We start from the raw sequence: 22663 nt of genomic DNA, 5'->3' as shown, positions 1-22663 counted from the left end.
GAGAATACTTCCTGATCGTCAAGGATAGAGCTTCCTGTCTCGTGTTATACAACGCCCCCAGCATCCCTCCTCCTCCTCCTCCTCTGCAGCAGTAAGGGTCTCTTGTTGCATAGCTGGCAGCGTGCCACCACTGTAGCTCCAGACAGGGCGTTTGTCCCTGGCTAGATAAAACCTACCAACTGGGAGGAGGAGGAGTGGGCTACAACGATGAAACGAACAGATAGCAACAGCAGCATTCCTTTAATTAGCGCCTCCAATACACTAGCTGCCATCTCAGGGAGACCCAAAATATAACTCTGTTCCTCCATGCCCCGAGTTACATTTACATCTCAATGGGAAGATTTCTTTCCTTCTGCCTTGGAGATGAAAGCATGGTTGTTTGCTGTTTTGCCAGGTAACCTCTGGTAATTGAGGCTACTGGGCTGTAAGGTGAGTGGGTTAGTCAGAGTGATAAAGTGCACCGGGACCCAGTGCCTGGGCAGCTGCCATTCATCTCCCTCTTGGCCTCTCCATGACATCAAAGAGGTCTCTTTAACAGGGTCTGTTCAGTTCTTTACAGTGCCTCCATATTCCACAATGACCCCCACACACCTACCATAAGTGTTATTGCTCTTCAGGGATAAAACATATTGCCTTGTTAAAGATCAACTCAAACTTGATATCTTATTTAGATTGGTCCCAGTCATAGGCAATGAGTATCAACTAGAGCTTTTTAAATATTGCAAACTACACTACTGTCCCCTGCCTCATATTTGAAGGTCCCCGTTTGGAAAGCTGAATATACAGTTTGAGTTTCACTTTCCTTCTTCTATAATTTTGAGTGACATAACGAACACAACATCAGTTAACTACAACGCTTCAAACGGTTTCAAATGACATCCAAGTCAACAAAACAAGGCAAAAACCTCTTATCATGCAGGTATGGGATACATACAACATAATAAAAAACACAAAAACCTAAAAGTCTGTCTAAAGAACCTGAGAGGAAAACGAAGCAACAGGAAGTAGCGCTGATTGAGCATGCTCCAATCAAAAGCACAGACAGGAAGAGGAAATAGACGTACTGTAGAAACTGGCCATTACGTAGTTTTGGCAGCGATCACCAGTAAATTCATTTGGACACCTGAGAGGGAAACAAAAGAGTGACAGACAGAAGAGAGAAGAGAAGATGAGTTTACACCAGATCTACGGAAGACCCACGCGCATCGCTGGTGTTGTCAGGACCACCCATATGTCTCGCAAACATCGCCATCAGTCATGTTTGCGAAAAACATACGTACTTGAGAGAAAAGTCCCAATCAATGTCTTATTCAACAGGCCTCGAATTTCAGCAAATGTTTAGCTTGTGCATTCTGATTCCAGGGAGATTGAATGAATTACAATTAGCCGTGGACACAATACCCAAATATTTGTCTCATTATCAACCTCTTTCGATAAATTTAGAAAGGCATCAGCACAGAAGCGGATGAGAATTTGAGTCAGGATCAAAGTGTGTGTGTGTCTATTAGTAATCTGTAGGCCTCTCCACTCCACACACACCTGTCCTAAACGAATCGTTGGGATGGATGGATTGGCCGTCTGGCTCTTGGAGGGACAGTGATTGGAACTTTGGAACAGGGATGAAACACCAGAGATGACACGTGTGGCTGGGTTCACTTGAATGCACATACGTTTTGGGTTTCTGACTCTCACAGGCACAGTGGCTTGACATCGATTCCCAGTGTATCCCGTTAAGCACCTGGGGGGGCAGAGAGGGAGTGAGACGCACAACACAGCACTGACACAGTACACAGATGAAACACACGCAAAAACAAATGCACGGAAACACAAATGCATGGAATCCAGGTGATGTCAACAGTTCCAATCCAGCATTTCCAATGACTTACCTGTTCATATTGTCTACTTTTGCTTATACATTTAAAATGTTGTTCATTTAGCAGACACTCTTATCCAGAGCCACTTACAGGAACAATTCAGGTTAAGTACCTTGCTCAAGGGCACAGACAGATTTTTCACCTATTCGGCTCGGGAATTGGAACCAGCGAACTGTCGGTTACTGGCCCAAAGCTCTTAACTGCTAGGCTACCTGTCACCCCCCCCCGATATGGAGTACATTTGTGTAAAACACAGTAGCTACAGTGCTTCAGATGTACCCTTTGTTATTACCTCAATAGTGTTAGGTTGGATGACTAAGACACCAGTAAACCATTTCAGACAGAGGCATCAATAAGACATGGGTGGCACCACCCTGTGCCTGATGTAACGTCTACCAAGTGGCGGCACATGAACAAATTAAGCCTTTCAATACAATCTAAATCACTAGTGACTTTGCTAATAAAAAAATTACAACATCCTGTCCAATGATGCGTTTTTAGAATAATTTATTTTGTGCCTTTTTCTAAACTTCTTCATTTATAAGTTCAGTTTGTGTACTGAAGCATGCATTAAAGTGTTGTTTTGGGGGGCGAACACTGGTTGATTCTGAACGAAGACTTTTCAGCTGGCCATCTGGTGACTGATGACAGAACAGGAGGCTGAGTAAAGCCCTGCTAAGGAAGAGATTGTGGCGTGAGATAGATAGAGAGACTCCAACAAGCCAGTCCAGCTGTGCCTCGGCTCTTACATGGTCTCAGCAGCTGGCTGAGCAAGCCCTTTCTCTCAGAAACACAGAAAGAAAAAGGGGCATAGAGAGGAGAGAGGGATGAGAAATAGAAGGGAACTGATAGTTGTAGCTGGTATGTATGCACATAACATAGTTCAGTGACTGTTTTTAGGTCCAGTACTGTAAAATCTCTGAATATTGTGTGGCATTTTCCAACATACACAAAACGCTTATTTCTCTCAAATTTTGTGCACAAATGTGTTTACATCCCCGTTGGTGAGCATTTCTCAAGATAATCCATCCACCTGACAGGTGTGGCATATCAAGAAGCTGATTAAACTACATGATCATTACACAGGTGCACCTTATGCTGGGAACAATATCAGGCCACTCTAAAATGTGCAGATTGTCACACAACACAATTTCACAGATGTCTCCAGTTGAGGGAGTGTGCCATTGGCATGCTGACTGCAAGAATGTCCACCAGAGCTGTTGCCAGAGAATTAAATGTTCATTTCTCTACCATAAACTGCCTCAAATGTCATTTTAGAGAATTGGGCAGTACGTCCAACCGGCCTCACAACCATAGACCACCTTCCCAGGACCTCAACATCCAGTTTCTTCACCTGCGTGCAGCCACCTGGACAGCTGAGGAAACTGAGTATTTCTGTCTGTAATAAAGCCCTTTTGTGGGGAAAAACAAATTCTGATTGGCGGGGCCTGGCTCCCCAGTGGGTGGGCCTATGCACTCCCAGGCCCACCCAGGCTGTGCCCCTGCCCAGGCAGGTGAAAACCATATATTATGGCCTAATGAATTTATTTCAATTGACTGATTTTCTTATATGTAACTGAACTGTAACTCAGTAAAATCATTGAAATTGTTGCATGTTGCCTTAATTTTTTTGTTCAGTGTAGTTCAATCATTTTAAAAAGGGAGATTTTGACAAGGCCAGCCCATGACAACAGCATCATGAGGACGTTATTAGAATTGAATGGCCATGGTCACATTCATATTGGCTATATCTATTTCATTTGCTATGAATAATGGAGGAGCGGATTAGGATATAGATCGCTGCTTCCATGATGTTCTGACCCTCCCACGCTGTGTGCCTGCTAGAGAATCCCTGCTCCGACTGTTCAGGCTTCAGCGACCCTGTCAGACAGGTTTTTTCCTCAGAGAGTTATTTCTAAGGATCCATAACGTCTGAATTGGGGAGGAAGACAGGTTTTTTTTCTCCCCTCCCTCCAGTGATAGCGATCTGCATGGCTTACTTAAAGGATACAAAAGCCGTTGGAGGCAGAAGCATATTTGTGCTTAGTCACTGAAGTATTTAAGAGGAAACTCAATCTGGCGGTGGATGGTAAGAGTCTTATGTATTGGATGGCCCAGAGCCAAAGTGTATCCTTGGCAATGTCAAGCCTTGTGTCAGGCACTTAGAGGAGCTGCAGTAATATTTCCCTCCTCCATGCATTTGCTGCTATAAGGGAAGTGGTAAAACCATGAGGTGTAATGAGTAGGGCCACAGTTGAAAGACACTATGCAGCATCACCATCTCAGCATGTCTTTTGAAAACTACTGAATGTTCTAACCACAAATGTAAAAGACGTAAAAGATCAATTGTGAGATGCTGTTCATAAAAATGATCATAGTGACTGGATAATTATGCAGAGTGGGCCTCTGAATGCTTGTTACGGGGCCACCCACTTTGCTAGAAGTGACGTCAGACCAGAGTACTTTTATTTACTGAACCTTTATTTAACTAGGCAAGTCAGTTAAGAACAAATTCTTATTTACAATGACGGCCTACCCGGACGACGCTGGGCCAAATGTGTGCCGCCCTATGGGACTACCAATCACATCCGGATGTGGTGCAGCCTGTGATGCAGCCTGTGTTGCAGCCTGTGTTGCAGCCTGTGGTGCAGCCTGTGGTGCAGCCTGTGGTGCAGCCTGTGGTGCAGCCTGTGGTGCAGCCTGTGGTGCAGCCTACACTACTTCAATGCCTTCCTGTTCAATTTGTACATTTTTTTAAACCTCAGATTTCATATGAATGACGATGATGGAGAATGTGGACAGGACTGCAGAGAGGTGGTTCTCGGATGTATGCCGTTGCCTCGCATACAGAGTGTGTACAGTGCATGTCACAAGGCCAGTTTATGCTGCTCGGGATGATTCAAGGGCCTAAGCTCTGTTGGGGCCACCAAGCTCTCAGACTGACAGTCTGAGGCTGAAGGCACATGGGGGGGGGGGGATAGTCTTCTAGCACTGAGAAAGCTCCCTCGGCCTCTTGTAGGTTCTATCGCTCAGATCAGAGCTGAAATACACCCTTGAAAACAAGAGTGCTATCCTGGAGAATAAATCAATGTTAGGACACGGTTGAAGCTGACAGAAGCACAATGTCAGCACAGGTAATGTTCAGTAAGGCACTCGACGGAAAACGTTTCAAAACGTCTCGCAACAGAAAACTGTTAACAAGTACAAGTAGTCCCTCACGGTTTCAGTCAGTTTTGCTCCGTTTGATGCCCGATGAACATGACCAAGGTCTACACGCACTGGTTCCAATGAGGACAAGAAAATGGAGCAGAAGATGGAAAGATCTCATAAATAAATACAACATAGATTGTGGGTTCTGAACTGGAGCGTGGCAGTCGGGCGATGACAGGAGCCCACATTAATAATGTAGACATGCAGAGGCGGCTGTGGATAAGTCCCGGGGCCTCCACCTGTTCTGCTCTCCCAGCAAAAAAATTACGAGAATAACATACAGTACAAATTTTAAAAAATGAGACAAAACAATCACGCTGGGCTGATTTTGTAGTTTTCATTAGGCAAATATTCAACCTAGTTTAGCGCAGAAACGTGGTCATTAAATACAATGACCATAATACATTGCAACTGTTCTTTCCACCTACGGACAGAGGCTCATATACACACAGACCATACTGTGGAAGACTGCATGAGAAAGGAATCAGCAACAACGACCAGACGGATAGTTGGTGAGGTAGCTACCTGATAGATAGCGAGAGGGATAGATGCAGTAGATGAGGTAGTAAGCAAGGTAATAAGTAAGGTAATAAGCCGTCTTAAAAGTATCTCATCTACTTTGAAGAACTAGTAAAAACATTTTTTTATTTTTTAAAATCAGCCAGCTAGCTAGATACTACTAGCCTAGCTAAATAGGATGACTTGTTCAATGGGGAGCACAGAGAACGCTAGATGGTTGGCTGGCTGGCCGAGCAGAGATGACGATGATTTTAAGGAATTAAAAAGAAAAGTTGTCAAATAAAACCTAGTAATATAGACAATTTGAAATATTTTATTTAAGTAAAGTCAGTCATGTGAATACATAATGAACAATCACTACCATCATGGGGCTCTTATTAATGGTTTCAATGGTCAGCGTCAGTAAAAGGCAGGCAATAGCTAAGGGAAGCTCTAAAATAATTTGAATGTTATTATTTCATAATGCATTTAATAAGTAAAAAATGAAATCGAAACCGAAAACCGTTATTTGTTTTGTTAGATTATTAAAAAATTAAACTTATAAAGCACTAAAAGCTCACACACCTCCCCTAAAATTCAGCCGACACCTCGGCTTTACTGTAAAAAGACCTGGCAACTTTCCTCCGTTTTCCACATGAAGACGAGGCAGTGTTTGATGTTGCCAGGCTCCGTTTTCCCCACAGAGCTGGTGATAGAGCTCTAAAATTAAACTTAGCGCCGCAGGGGCCTAAATGGCACCAAACTTCTGGTATCATATCAGGCATTAATGCATCTTGACAACAACAGGATTCTCACTTCAAAAATGATATTAAATGTTATGACAGCATCTACCGTACGATAATTTTTGCCATATAACAGTATAGTAGCGTTCTGAAGTCAGCACTTGGCAAACTTCTAGAACGATCAAACATGTGGGAGCACAGTTAAATATGAAGAAATAGCAGCAATAAGCCATCAGGAATTGTATCAAACATCATGTCAAACATTGTCAGCATAGTATCTAGTGTGGTGTGGATGCTGTGTTTGACGCATTATGAGGAAGCACAGTCAGTCTGTTTAAATAGGAGGGAAAAACAGCTATACGCCATCAGGAATCCTATCAGCTAAAACTAAGTCAAACACAGACGACATAGTATCCAGTGTGTAGTGTGGGTGCGAACGGTATCGTGTTTCATCATGCTCTACCTGCAGAGGAACTTGGTGCTGCCGGGGGTGACCTCCAGGGTGAAGCACTCCCCTCCGTTCACGCAGTAGTTCTTCTCGCTGTCGCTGCAGGCCGTCACATGACTGGAGGTCTTCACCGCAGGGGTGGTGCTGGTGACAGCTGCAGGAAAATACCAGGGGGTGATTAGCGGGAGAGAAATGGACTTAGGCATCCTAGTGGACTCCTGGGGGGTGATCAGCTGACCACTAGCTCTTAGCACAAAGCTACCATGTACCATGATTTATACCTGTGCCATTCGTTACAGCAGAATAGAACATTACTGGGAAGAGGATGAGACATAGTAAATGAAACATTGGAAGCACACGCAGACAGGATGTGCTCATTGACTACAGCCATCCTTGACAGTGAATATATCTGCAAAAAGCTCTAGCACATAACACCTTTATAACAAAGTTATACATATGAACGCAAATCTTTACAACAAAAAACACCTCTTTCGGTATAGTGATCACTTCAACAACTCAAATATTAATGTTCTATTCCTGAGCCCAATAGCGGGAGACATGTCCCAAAGCAATGATGTAAGAGGTGAAAACCCACTAGCATAAACTTCCTAGAAAGTTGAAAAATGCAACAATAAAAACAGCAGAAACTAAAAGCAGCGATATAACAAACATGAATAAGACCTGAATAAATGTTATCAAGAGAAAAAGCCTACCTCAAGATTGCATTACTTTCTATCTAATTACTTTAACCTTAATTACATTCACCTGTAATTTACAAAACTTCTACAAGCATTTCAGAATGCTAATCTTATCTTCAATAAACAAGCATTGGAGTTCGAGCCCCTGAGCTCACCTGTGATGTTTCTGAAAAGTCTCGAAATGTGGCGACTCATTTCCACTCTTCTGCCCATCGGAGCAGCTCTGACCAGTGCTGTCCCAGTAGATCAATAGGTTGGAGTTCTAAACACTGTCTGCTGGAGGTCTCTAATGCCTCTCCCCACTACCGCTCCTCACCAGGCTGCACTGCTTTAAAGTCCATAAGCATTTTAAAGATGTCACAGAGCTCAATGACTGAGGGGTGGAATGAGTTCTCGCCTCTCGCAAAACAAATATGCAAAGCGTAATCCCAGACACCTGCCAGAGCGAGATTGTGTTTGTGACAAACAGGTATTCTTCCTGCCATGGACACATACTCTCGTCATCAGCCTGACGGTGAGTAGGGTAGAAAAAAATATGGTTAAAAAAATAAAAAAATAAAACCTGGTCTCAGAGCCTCTCCAGCACCACAAGGGCAGAAGGAATGTGTCTTCACATGCTTAACGACCACTTTTTCATACTGGTTAATTCCAGCCAGACGAGGTGAGCATTGCTGCACATATTTCCTCCTTTTAAAAACCCTCCCCGCCCTGATGTCTTCTACTCGCGCGTTCCCCATCCAATGGTAAGCAGATCGTGACCCGAATGCCAATGTGAACAGTTTAGGGCCCATTGGGCTATTCCGGCGTAGTGCCTCTGTCTCCTTCCTGACAGACAATCGAGTTAACTCGTACATTATTATTGAGATGACGTCATTATTTCATAGGTCACAGACCCCCATCAAGTAACATGTTATACCGAGAGACCTTACAGTTAAATCTCTAGGGGCCACACTGCTGTCTAACAGTAAACAAATACCACTGGTTGAATAATTGACAATGCAACATATTTCTTATCTTCCCCAGATCAAATGACTTGCTATGCCACCATGAAGTCTACTGCATGCGGCAATAGGAGCAGAACATCAATCAATCGTCTGAAACCTCCTGCTCATTGTAAAAGAAAGGAATGCATGCTCCCCTCTGCATACAGATATATTAGCTACAGTCTATGACAAATCTCCTCACAGAGATGATGCAATTACATTAGGGATGAAATAAGCCACAAGAAAATATATAAAAAAATAGGACACTTAACATTCAAGTAGGCAAGTCTAAAAAAACAATAACAAGTGCATAAATGTTGATACAATTTGCCTTATTACCCTTCATTAATACTTTTTTTAACCCACCAACTTTCAGGGGCCAAACCGTGGGGCAGTTTCTAATTGAAGGTTTGAAACATTTTCAGCACTGCAACTACAAGACAGACAACTTGGCCTACCTACGATTCCTCAGTTAGATATGAGTAATTTCCCAGTATGAGGGGAAAAAAATCTGATTCCCATTACAGAACCTTTCAGCTTTTATTTGGGACCTTTCAAAATGTCACCCAGCTATCGATACAAACCCCATTACTGCCAGTGATTTAATCAGCAAAAAAAGTCTGCATTGTTATCTAAAATGTATCAGAACATATTGAATACAACGGTAAATATTCAGTACAAATCAGTCACCAGTAACCGCACTCCTTACTTGCAGAGGCTTAATCCAGTGTCAAAACAGGGAGAAACAGGGTATGAAATATTGTTCATATTGCAGCAGAGGCTTAATGAGAGAAGAGGGCGGTAGAGGCTATTTTTAACGAGGGGTATTTAGTTACAATGCTGGAGAGCTGAAGCTGCATGTTTTTTCCCCATCGTGTCTGATGGAAGCAGGCAGTGGAGGAGATCGATTCAGTTCCATTTCATTTTTATTTATTTTTGCTGGTGAATAAGAAACCCAAAACCGGGAAGCAGAGAGACATAACGGTATAGAGCCAACGGCAAGCTAGTGGTGGATTTTTGCCGACCAAGCAGTCCACTGCAGCGGACATTGTCTGAGAGGGCAGTTTCCCCTAAGTGTGATCAAGGACAGACCATAATGCATTGCGCCAGTGGACCTCTGTCTCATCACCTCAGGGACGACACCAGAGGTTAGAACTCGGTCACCTCAGACACAGAGAACATAATGCCACACTACTCTTGCCTACTACACTGTGACAGCACACTATGTAAGACTGTGCTCTGATCATTTGAAAACACTGAACATGAGCTATAACATCACGCAACACTTAAAATAAGCTGTAACATACAGTATGTAACAGATCATAATTTTACACATACACAAACCAAACCGGGTCCAAAATTAAGATTAATCGTGTAGGCTGTTTTGTCATGTTGATGAGAGCATCCCAACGGCCTCATGGATCATAGTTTGACAAGAGAGCTGGGCGAAATGGACAAAAATCCATATCCCGATAAATTGACTAAATTATCACGATACGTTTACAACATTAATGTGCACCACAGTTATTTTTTATATGACCCTTAAAACTACTACTACTGGTTTGATGGTTGTAGCTACCAAATTGTCCCATTAACAAAAATCACCCATATTAGCAAACTTAATTCATTTCAAAACATCACATAACTCTACTGAAGGCTATTTATCGTAGTGAGCGATATCTGCAAATGTCCACGATAAGTGGTCGGTGTCAATAATTTAGGGTTGAGTGTTGAGTAAATAGAAGTACAGAGCAGACAACTGGAAATAGATGTTTAACTACAATGATGCAGGAACATGTAGTATATAGTTGAAATCAAGGCTGGGTTTTTAGACCTTTTTAGACATGGGGCGGCAGGGTAGCCTAGTGGTTAGAGCGTAGAGGCGGCAGGGTTGCCTAGTGGTTAGAGCGTAGAGGCGGCAGGGTAGCCTAGTGGTTAGAGCGTAGAGGCGGCAGGGTTGCCTAGTGGTTAGAGCGTAGAGGTGGCAGGGTAGCCTAGTGGTTAGAGCGTTGGACTAGTAACCGGAAGGTTTCAAACCCCCGAGCTGACAAGGTACAAATCTGTTGTTCTGCCCCTGAACAGGCAGTTAAACCCACTGTTCCTAGGCAATCATTGAAAATAAGAATTTGTTCTTAACTGACTTGCCTAGTTAAATAAAGGTAAGATATCGTAGTGAACGATATCTGCAAATGTCCACGATAAGTGGTCGGTATGGTCGGTGTCAATAATTTAGGGTTGATCGTCCCAGCTCTAGTGTTGAGTAAATAGAAGTACAGAGCAGAGGAAAACTGGAAATAGATGTTTAACTACAATGATGCAGGAACATGTAGTATATAGTTGAAATCAAGGCTGGGTTTTTAGACATTTAAAAAAAAAGTTTTCAATTAAAATCGTAAAAAATAAACAAAATTGGCTTCTTAACAAAGAGGAATTTATCTAGGACTGTCTGGGAGTGGTCTGAGTGGGGAAACTGAAAACGAGCGGTTATTGGCAGAGATGTTTGGAACTCTTTCTTATTGATCTATTAACTAATTCACCGCACGGTGATGTCACCGTGAAGATCAAAACTCCCTCACACCAAAACAAGCTGACATTTCAGGTGGTCTTTTCAACCAGCTCTTACATTAAAAGGCATTATCATAATTTTCACATGACTATCACAACCTCCGTGTGGAAATATATTTAAAACACAGAGAATCACGTTTTTGACTGCACTGGGCCTTTAAGAAACCTTAAAACGTTAAGACCAATACTTTATGAAAATAACTTATTCTCATGGAAATGGATTTAAAAAAAATTGATTTTCAACTAGAAGGCTGAAAGAGCAAAATGTTAAAGCAACAATCTTGTTTCCACATTAATGGAGTTACTAAATTGGTTGAAATCAATATTCTATAAATGTTTCTGCTGTCAAGGATGCTTCCTTTTGCATAGCTTGATCATTATGTCTGCCCTGAGTATGGCTGCAAAATTATTACCATCAACTGATAGCTATGCTGCCATTTAATACAACAACTACCCCCATTACCATCAACTGATATCTATGCTGCCATTTAATACAACAACCACTCCCATTACCATCAACTGAATCTCTATGCTGCCATTTAATACAACAACCACCCCCATTACCATCAACTGAATCTCTATGCTGCCATTTAATACAACAACCACCACCATTTACCATCAACTCAATCTCTATGCGTCTATTTCTTATCAAAAGAATGTTGGATTATCAAGAGACTCTTAATGATCTGAACGATGAAGCCATATCTTCTCTGCAAATGTTAGGACAGATTTATTAAAACATAGTGCTAGACTCCCTCCCAATGCCAGACAGACGTTTCAACAAATGGTGAGCAGAGGGTTTCTTGCAACTTTTGGCTAACGACTGGGATCATTAATCAAACAAAGTAAGGGGTGCTGACAAAGCTCGAGTCCCAAAATGCACCCTATTCCCTACATAGTTCAATACTTTGACCAGGGATCTGTATAGGGAATAGGGTGAAATTTGGGACGGAGGTAATAAAACGTGACATATATAATGTGTGACTGGCCATTATGGAACGGACAGAGCTACGGCATCAAACTTTTAATGAGGATGTTTTCACAGCGCTTTGTTGAGTGTCCTGTCAAAAAAATAATGAATAATCTGGAAAAACACAGCCTGACTCGTCGACGCTTACAACAACGTTGGCGTGGTAATCATCACTGATCCATTAGGGTTTGTTTTAAGGGAATGCTTTGGGAGGGACCACACACAACCCTGTCACTGTTTGTGCAGCAAGACCACCCTCTCCTCTGATGGACCAGTCCCCTGTGTGTGTTTGGCAGTGTGTGCATCTGGTGAGGACAGATGACCAGCAGGCTAGGTGTGCCTGTGTGTGTGTTGTCAGATGATTAATATCACCAGCTAGGGCCCATGTCTACAGGGGAGGGAAACTGACGTTGGCTGACATGGGAGTACACAACGATGACGGATGGTACTATAACAAATTAAACATCATGGTGATGTGGTCCTGTGTGGTTCAACTGGTAGAGCATGGCACTTTCAAAATGTCAGGATCGCAGGTTTGATTCCTGCTGGGGCCACACATACAAAAATGTATGCACTCCCTACTGTGCCTTTGGATACAATAATGTCCTAAATGGCATATAAAATGGGGGGTGGGGGGAGGGGGGGGTAGATTCACATCCTTATAAGGAAATGCTTCCTGTCAGAGATGGAGCCTTGAGGCAAATATCTTCCAGTTCAATAAATTGCTTCTAAGCGTGGAGTTTAAAACGCTGGGCTGGCTTGCATTGTTAATGCAGCCTGTAGCTGTAAATCGCAGTCACTTGAAATTCCAGTCAGAAAAAAAACACACCCAGAAGCAGGATTCTGATTAAACAACAAAAAAAATACTGGTTGTTTTCTGAGTTAATTTACACCCATTCTTTCAATTTCACACCATAACTAATGATGGTGAAAGGAAAGGGGATTGGATAGCCATTTCAATGGCTGTTGACAGACTGCTACAGACCCCCAATGTCTGTTTAGCTTATACAATATTTATATAGTATTTGTCCTGTTACCCACTTGTACAAGTGTAACAGTATAAATTTAGACCGTCCCCTCACCCATACCCGGGCGCGAACCAGGGACCCTCTGCACACATTAACAGTCACCCACGAAGCATCGTTACCCATCGCTCCACAAAAGCCATGGCCCTTGCAGAGCAAGGGGAACCACTACTTCAAGGTCTCAGAGCAAGTGACGTCACCGATTGAAACGCTATTTAGCGAGCACCACCGCTAACTAGCTAGCCGTTTCACATCCGTTTCACAAGTATGGAATTGAAATTCTTTTTTTGCATATCCCCGCCCCTGGAGCAATTGGTGTTAAGTGCCTTGGTCAAGGGCACAGCAACAGATTTCTCACCTCGTCAGCTCCGGGATTCAAAACACTGACCTTTTAAAATTACTGGACCAACGCTCTAACCTCAAGGCTACGTGGTGTTCTTTGGTGGCAGATATAATTAATTACAAAAGTACATGTGAAGACATAACAATAAGTACATGTACACTGTGTAAGTGATGAATATTCATCATAATCCTTAGCAATGTCCAACTAAACATTCTAGAAACAAACCATGTTACCTATATATTTTAAAATGGCTCCTTAAAGTGAAATTAGCAGCCAATCGCTAGCTACAACATACAGAAAACTTGTGACATGCATGTAGATAGAGTATCCTATCCACAAACCACATCCCTTGGGTATCTGAGCACCAAATGACCTGCTTATCTGCTCTGTTAGAGAGGAAGCCCATTGTCTCAGACCACGTCCTGTGTGTGTGTGTGAGACTACTCCTGGCTATTAGGGTCTCCGTGCTTGGGGCTACTCCTGGCTATAGGTTAGCAATGCTATCGTCTGATTTAATTAGCAGTGTCACCTGATTGGCTAATTACTCTCATGCGGTCTTCTGTTTATTTCCCGTCAGGGTTTTGTGTACAATGATGAGGAGCCTCATCATATATTACAGCTGTTGACAAGGAATTGGTTTGCGTTCTCCCACACCTGAGAGACTTTGTACAGGCAACTACGAATGTATGTTCTGATGAGAACAAACGCCGACAGCCACTCCATAGACATCACTTGGAATGCAACAGACTTTCCTATCTTTGTCAATGCTCTAGCTCCTCCAACAACAACCTCCTCTCAGGTCTATGAACCCTGCACGTGCTGCGGATGGATGCCTTGGCAACAGTGCAGCAGTCCTCCCAGCCAGTGTGTGGAGGCCTCCGGGGCTGCTCTTCTACCGGCAAGCTGTTGAGTCATTAGGGAGACCGGCCAACCTGATTGCTCTCTTTATTCTGGCCCCGGGGCCTCCACACAGAGCTGCTTCCTGTTTAAACATACTGAGGCCTCCCTGACTTGACAGATTTGAACAAAAGGATGGCTCTGAAAAACCAACGGGAGTCTACAGAGTCAGCTGGGGACGAGCTCAGAGGAAGGCATTGGGAAGAGGAGCAGTTTGATGGTTATTCAGCTTGGGGGTTTTGTATGCCTTGTATCGTCTAGACTCAGCAACGGATATAAATGGAAGAAAGGCTGTGAAGGATGACAAATCGACATAACTGAACATTTACATTTTACAACTAGATTCCAGGTTTTTCAGAAATCCCAGGTGTACAATTCCCAGAATAATTCAGGAATAAGTAGGAAGGGCATCATCCAACTGGGAAAATGTCCAGAATTGTTCAATCGTAGATGGGAGTGACCGAACCTGAAACTGTCAAGGATTAAGTGGATAGCTTTGCTCTACCGTGTATCCTTAAATCCCCCCCATGACTATGCCCTTTGTAAAACCATGCATTTGGGCACTTCCAAAGCCCTGAGAGAGCGAGAGACACTTTGAATATACTTGTATGATAATTAGGGACTACAGTAGCTGAGCCAAGAGGGATAGTATTGCAAGGGTATTGATTTGCCTTAAAATATTCCTGTCAATGATTAAGTGGCCACCTTTGCAGTAGTAATTAATTAACCCTGGCTCCAAAGTAAAAACTGCCCATTACAGGAAGATCTTTAATGGTCTTTAAATGCTAATCCATATTGTCATTGAGCAAACTTGTCTCAAGGCTGATGGGAAATCTTAAAATATGGCTGGCCACTTACATCCTTCATATATATCAATTCAATTTAAGGGCTTTATTGGCATGGGAAACATATGTTTACATTGCCAAAGGAAGTGAAATAGATCATAAACAATAAAAAATGTATTGTAAATATTACACATACAAAAGTTCCAAAACAATGAAGACATTTCAAATGTCATTATGTATATATACAGTGTTGTAATCTCTGCTTGTAGGCAGACAATGAGGATTCAGTTAGACTGAAACTAACATCCTGGGTTCAAAGGACATGCTAACCTTGATCTTGGGCTTGATGTGGGACTTTTTGAATGCATCACCGTGAATCATGCATGGGCTACAGAGGTTGTCCAGGTCCACCATTGTTGCATGATGATGATGATGTCAGGACTCTAGCCTCTCCCGCTCCAAAACTTGCATTAACATGCCCATCACCAAAAATGTTAAGAACATTTTGAGAACACATGTTGTGGATATGGGAACCAATCCCATCACTCTTTGCCATCTCTGGATTAGGTTGAAATCCCGCTTGATCTACAGGCCTGACTAAACTGGATGAGTTGACTGTGACTGACACCCACTGTCTGTCCCTGTCCTCCATCCTCCTCTGACCCACGGTGAGACTGACACCCACTGTCTGTCCCTGTCCTCCATCCTCCTCTGACCCACGGTCAGACTGACACCCACTGTCTGTCCCTGTCCTCCATCCTCCTCTGACCCACGGTCAGACTGACACCCACTGTCCGTCCCTGTCCTCCATCCTCCTCTGACCCACGGTCAGACTGACACCCACTGTCTGTCCCTGTCCTCCATCCTCCTCTGACCCACGGTCAGACTGACACCCATCCTCCTCTGACCCACGGTCAGACTGACACCCACTGTCTGTCCCTGTCCTCCATCCTCCTCTGACCCACGGTCAGACTGACACCCACTGTCTGTCCCTGTCCTCCATCCTCCTCTGACCCACGGTGAGACTGACACCCACTGTCCATCCCTATGCTCCATCCTCCTCTGGTCCAGTCTGACTGACACCCCCTGTCCGTCCCTGTCCTCCATCCCCTGAGGCCTGAGATGGATTAGACTAGGGTCATGTGGCAACAGGGGTCATTATGGCAACACTGAAACCGGAGTAAGAGGATTTCACGGAAATGAATGGTCACAGACCTAGCTTATCATGATGATGATGCTTTACTCTTTTTGAACCAATTAAGTTGATTGAGAGCACATTCTCATTTACAGCAAATTGGGAAGAGTTGCATTGGGGATGTTAGGTGCTGAATGAGCTGATCTGAAGCCAAGAATTGCTGAAAAATAAAGTTGTCAAATTGTATTTTATTTTTTAAATAAAGTTGGTTTTATGGAGCTTTGATTTTAATGATGAACTTTTCCAGCACTTACTTTCAGATGAAAAACAATAGGGTAATGGAGGCTGAACCACGAGGGGATTGTGTTAATGGAGTGACAGGGGACTTCATTTAAGAGGCTGTGTTTGATGAAAGCGATTCAGACAATCAGAATGTACTTCTTTGTGCGTGGGCCCCTGAACATATACAGATTTAAAATCAAGTGAGTGATGCACACGGAGGAAGAAAACATGAGTAATAATATATATATCTCTGTACCTTTTGATTGAGGACTGCTGGGCGTGCAGCACTAAAACTAGGAACGGCATCTGTTCACGAATCTTCCACTTAAAGATGCACTACACAGAAATCGCTCCGCCATTTCCAGGTTACTAAAATGCGAATATTTTGTCTAATTTCAGTTTATGTGACAAAACAAGCAAGTATAGTGTAGAGGATCATTGTACCATCTAAAGTAATATATATCTTTTTTCCATAACCAAAAACATTGTATTTTTCAGCTGTTTGAAGCTAGTGTACAAAACCGAAAGTAAAAGACTCGAAAATGAAACTTAAGAACGGGAGGCATAGAAATAACGCATAAAGAATATATCTACCGCTTCTTAAGACTTGCTTTCGATGAGAACGACAGATCTATAACACACATTTCTATGTGAATTTTGGTCGGGTCGCCCAGAAATAATGCAGCTTTAAAATCTAAAAACACCAAGACCTGAGGGTACATATTCCTTCTTATCACAAAACTGAAAGGAAACTCAAGGAAATTCTCCTTGAAAAATTCAAAGCCATATCCATACTTTAATTTGTGGTCAAGTCAACGGTTACTCGTTGGCTTTGTACATCTTCCTTGCACATTCATAACAGCAACAGAATGAAGCATATGGATACAATGTTAAAACAGAACCTGACTAATTTATTGAAAAATAGTGAAGTCCACTATGGAGGATGATGGAGTGCTTTTATCAACAAGTGCCCTTGTTACATCCTTTTTTGATTTTTTATTTAACTTTTTATTTTACCAGGCAAGTTTACTGAGAACACATTCTCATTTACAGCAACGACCTGGAGAATAGTTACAGGGGAGAGGAGGGGGGGAATCATGTAGAATAATACCATATAGGCCTGGGAGAATTCAGATTCCTTCAGTTTCTAACGACACATTATCATTTACATTAGGCAGTGTACCAAAAATAACAAGATTACCATTTCAAGGGCATAAATGCACAAAATGACCTCTCCTGCTTTAATGTATAAACACGTAGTAGGGACACACAAATAATTGTGCTGCCCATGTTCATGTGTCAACCCCCACAAGAAAGCCAAGCCAGGAGATGTTCATAGCTGTGTGGCTGAGTCGAATGTCCTCATGTCAATGGGCTACTGTGGACATCCACAGAAAGGCAATAAAACGGACCCATGACAATGGACAAATGCTAATGCCAAACCGCTAATCGTGGCTCAACATCAGATGGAACTTTATACCAGACAATAAACCTGAGTGACCGTTATCATTACCACACCAGGGCTATGCCAACATTAAGCCCAACTCCACATATCTACCACGCACAAGGAGAATGTTCAGAACAGTTTTGCCACTGACAAGTGAGAGAGGTCATTTCTCTCAAGGTCAAAGCTTCACGGCGGTCACGTTTCAGGAAGGACAACAAAGCAAAGACAAGCGTGTGTAATCCCTGATGGTCAAATGTAAATTCTGAAGTACTTTAACCTCCATGAGATTCCCTAGAAGATCACTGTGGCGACATATATAACTATAAAAAGGTTTGAAACATACCAAGGGTTAAAACAAGGCATCATTCACCAAAAGCTCATCAAGCTTTACAGACACCGCCTTTGTCCATGACGCATGAAAAGGTTTTTCCTCGACTGACGTCAAGCCTGTGTCATCCCTGACTTCACACTGCTGGTGGTTGGTTACCTGGGCATTGTTTATTCACGTTGGCCTTACTGGGGCTGTTCATCTATTTCAAAACACCTATTGTACAACCTCACAGATACTGTATAGACTTGGGCGATATACCGTATATACTGGACGGTATGATTTTCAATACTGTTTAGGAGGGAGGGGGTGCACCACTGCTTATTGTTATAGCGTTAAGTATAACTATATAAGAAGTCTAATTAAATCCAGCTCAGCACTCCAGCTATGCTAACTAAGTGGCTAGATGTCAAGATCAAGCTTATCGGTTACAGCAGAGACATGGATTGTGTGCCATTCAGAGAGTGAATGAGCAAAACAAAAGTGCCTTTGAACGGGGTATGGTAGTAGGAGTCAGGCTCGGTTTGTGTAAAGAACTACAACGCTGCTGGATTTTAAAAAAATGCTCAACAGTTTCCCGTGTTTATCAACAATGGTCCGCCACCCAAAGGACATCCAGCCAACCTGACAACTGTGGGAAGCAATAGAGTCAACATGGGTCAGCATCCCTGTGGAATGCTTTCAACACCTTGCAGAGTCCATGGCCCAACGAATTGAGGCTGTTCCGAGGGAAAAAGAGGGGGGTGCAACTCAATATTAGGAAGGTGTTCCTAATGTTTTGTACACTCAGTGTATGTCTAAACCAATAAGAATGTATTTTCCATTAGCACCCCGGTTTAGCCCTCTTGAATCAGTGTTGTCTGCCAAACAAGGAAGGAATAGCATTTTTATTTATATCTATTAGCCTAATAATAGATTGCGTGTGCATCATGTCTGCATCCAACAATGCAATGAATCAAAATTAAAAGCTGTGACTTGCTCTCATCTGTCTCTAAACATAGAATCCATAGTCTTCACTTTAATTGACAGAAACTGATTAAACATGGAGGCAAATCAGATTTGTCAGGCAGAAATGATAAGTAATTGGCATGAAATTATACGAGTCCGTCTTGCATTATACGAGTACGCCTGCATCATTCAACTGAGTGACACTTAATTTGATTCTTAAAACTCCGGTCCGTACACCACATCGTGTCTTCAAGGATTTCCTCGAGGCATTTTTGTGTTCACAGGCAACTTCTGACTCATTAATATGCTATATACTGAATCCACACTTCAAAATAAGAAGGTTAAGGAGTTAACAGATAAAAAGAAAATGCCTGACTGTAAAGGAAAGAGAATAACGAGCCTGTGCTCCAGAGGGGTCTTCAGACGGTCAACAATGGCACCGGAGAGACTTAATATCCTTGTCTTCTCCACAGGTGTTGTGGGCACTGAGGCAACTCGTATGGGGAATTAGCGCAAAGCTCATCAACAAGGTGGGAAGAAGCCCAACAGAGCACAGTAGGAGTGGGAAGACTAGGGATCACACACGGCACAGTACTAAACCTTGGATAGTTTGTCCACCTCTGTCTGCATGGCTATCCTGCCCCCACAAATAAGGACACGTCAACCGTTACGGTGAGCAGGGGGCTATTACACAGAAAGGGCCTGTCATAAAACTCCACTCACCGGTGCGTCAGAATTCGGCGTTGTAACATGACATCAACAGGTTCCGCCAAGCATAGCTAATGATAGTTTCCATTTTACGCCTTGAATCCGTGTGTGAGTCTTTCAGACAAACAGACTGAGTGATTCATCCACTCAGCTTTTCTGACAAGGGTATAGATGAGAGAGAGACTGATGGAGTTTAGCTCTGTAATAAACTACCCTAGTGGTTTTACCGTCTCACTATAATCACCGATAATGTTACTCATGGTATTTATTGGCATTTTAATGTCTTATTTTTTATGGTGGCTCTGCAACGGATGCAAACTCGTCGATATTTTGGCATCTTTTTGTCAGAGTGCATTTCATACAGGCCCCAGTGAGACACATTGTTACAGTAGCATAGTCTAAATCGTTAGCTGGGCGTTTTATGATTGCCAAAACACTTCAGTAGTATGTGGAGTAACAGCACTGCAGTCATGTGAAAACTGCATCAATGTACGGGGATGTGCAAGGAGACTATGGTGGGAAAGGACATGTTCACTTTGGCATAAGAGGCAATAATGAAAATGACATGATACATTGGGCTGTTGGCCAGAGTCCAATACGACAAAATGGCTTGAGAATGAAACTGGGCTAAACAACGTGTGGCCATCGGTCTTCGTGACAGGGCCACACCCAGTGGAGCCACTACAGTCAGATCCCAGAGGACAGTCTGGCACGAGAAGGGATCCAAACCAGATTGCTTACGGTTGCATTCCACACCTGAGCCATTTGTCTCTTACTGGCAACACTGAAGGTGGAAATACAAGTACTATAGTCTGAAACCAAGTTTATGACAAAGGTACAGTGATGGAGGTTTTACATGGTCTTTTTGCTGACATATCACAGTAGCTGATAGATCCTATTTCTTATGGTCAAGGATTTGGTGACAATCAGAAGTCCTTCAGAAGCTATGTTATTGAGTACATTTGAAGACCATTGACTCTAGATGCCCATCCAAGCCCTGGTCTTAACATTGGTTCATGTAGTGCTAAATAGGTGAGATAAATCACAAAGTCTGGGTACGGACCTGAAATGTATTCCCATTTAATTAGCTTGAACAGAGGGGGGGGGGGGGGGGGGGGCCTTGGGGAAAGCCCACAATCTAATATTTACAGTTGCATGACAGCTGAACCCCAGAAAATATTAAGTCGGGAGAACTTTTCACAGATTTGTCCCAAATACAATACGTCTTCCTGCCAGACACAGTTGGTTTCTATGTAGACAGTTGGTTTTAAACCCTCTACTAGCTGACCTATGTATTAATAATTTAGGGTAGACACCGCATGAAATTTTCACAACACCTCTGAGCAACATCCAGAGAGCCTTTTCTATCTGTCAGCTAAAAAGGCACTCAGGATTGAAGATGGGGATTTCTGGTATTACCTCAGGTTCAGCGTAGAGGCCAACCAGATGGGGCATCATTAGGTAATGGACCTTGTTTGATAAACAGCACAACGGATGCACTTTCATCAGCAATTAAGTATTAAATCATGGAAAGGAACCAACGTTGTAAGTTCTAGAATCTCAAAAAATGAATTTACACTTTTTCGGAAGTAGAATTTTTCATTCAGAAGTGGGAGGAGCTTATTTGATTTGCAGCGACATCATCCAAACTGGAGGGTTCCTAAATGGACAGACACAGGAGAGGTGAGGCATTTCAATGAGGAGGACTTGGAAGAGAGACTGTTTTAGTACTTGCTGAGTCACTTAATGGGGACGAAGGAACGCACAGAGAGAGCCATTACAGTCATCCATTTTGAATGGAAAATGGCGGCAGTACCTTCATTGATGGCAATACTGCCCAGCTGTCACTTCATTTTAGCCTAATTAAATTAGATGCTGTCGCCTCAGATGGCCTTACGCCATAATAATAATAATAATTCATTCATTAACCCCTTAACCCCATTCAAATGCTCCCTCTCGCTATCTGGTTGTATACTGGACCATCAAACACAATGCTTAACACCCTCGTAAAAAGACAGAGGGCCATATGTGTACGTTTGACTGTTTATAAAAGATCAAATAAAATAAAGAATACAATACAAAAGAGAGGGCTATTAAATGGATAAAAGCAAACTGATTAAGACATTGTTGGTTTACATTGACTCAATCTGCTTGTTGGCTATTATACCAAATTTCATAGTCAGTCAAAGGAATCACTGCATTTTCTCGGCATGCCAATTTGCATTGGTCGAAAGCACACTGCTGTCTGCACAGTGGCAGGAGAATTTATTCACACTTAAGACATGGTAGAATATGTCACACCTTCAGCTTGTGATGTCATGGAGGCTTCCGGCCGAAGGGACAGAGGGATTATGTCAGTGGCAACATGCATCTCTTTCTAATGCATTCCCATGGCATCCCACAAGACAATATACATCCTGGCCATGACATCTAATTAGCTCTGCAGATGGGACTTGGTGGCAGTGAGAATGACTGCTGCAAGACCACACATACAAAGCAGGCCTTTATAGGCCAGGGAAAGAGAGAGCTGCTGGCCCCTGAGGAGAGGGGGATGAGCTATTGTCAGGCCATGCAAGATCTTTCAAAAGATGATCTACACCAAAACCTTGTCCCTGCATGCCATACGAGCCAGTGGTCTTCCTCTGGGAAATAATATAGGCATTTTGCATGTCATTTAAAATCAGTCACCACAGTGCAGAGCCACTGATTAGCATGTTAACAAACATCTCCATCTCCCATTGTTGAAGAATAAATGAAGAGGCTCTCGTGGAGATCC

The 22663-nt window shown here is 42.8% G+C and overlaps 1 protein-coding gene across 10 annotated transcripts in view; it reads right to left on the bottom strand.

The window, feature by feature from the left end:
* nrg1 (neuregulin 1) overlaps window positions 1-22663 on the bottom strand; it is a 170391-nt gene that overhangs the window by 11210 nt on the left and 136518 nt on the right. For 5 of the 10 annotated variants that reach the window (XM_031802891.1, XM_031802894.1, XM_020458203.2 and 2 more), the window contains 2 exons: window positions 6789-6927; window positions 1065-1123 (listed from right to left, as the gene is read on the bottom strand). In XM_031802891.1, the coding sequence (XP_031658751.1) occupies window positions 1065-1123; window positions 6789-6927 (198 nt within the window). Of the gene's footprint in view, window positions 1-1064; window positions 1124-1670; window positions 1739-6788; window positions 6928-22663 lie in introns of all 10 variants that reach the window. The other 5 variants (XM_031802893.1, XM_031802892.1, XM_020458204.2 and 2 more) reach the window with 1 other exon arrangement.

The sequence above is a fragment of the Oncorhynchus kisutch genome, linkage group LG23, assembly GCF_002021735.2.
Source record: "Oncorhynchus kisutch isolate 150728-3 linkage group LG23, Okis_V2, whole genome shotgun sequence".
NCBI lineage: Eukaryota > Metazoa > Chordata > Actinopteri > Salmoniformes > Salmonidae > Oncorhynchus > Oncorhynchus kisutch.
Note: the sequence above shows the minus strand (reverse complement) of the source record. Positions and strands in the feature narration are given on the sequence as shown.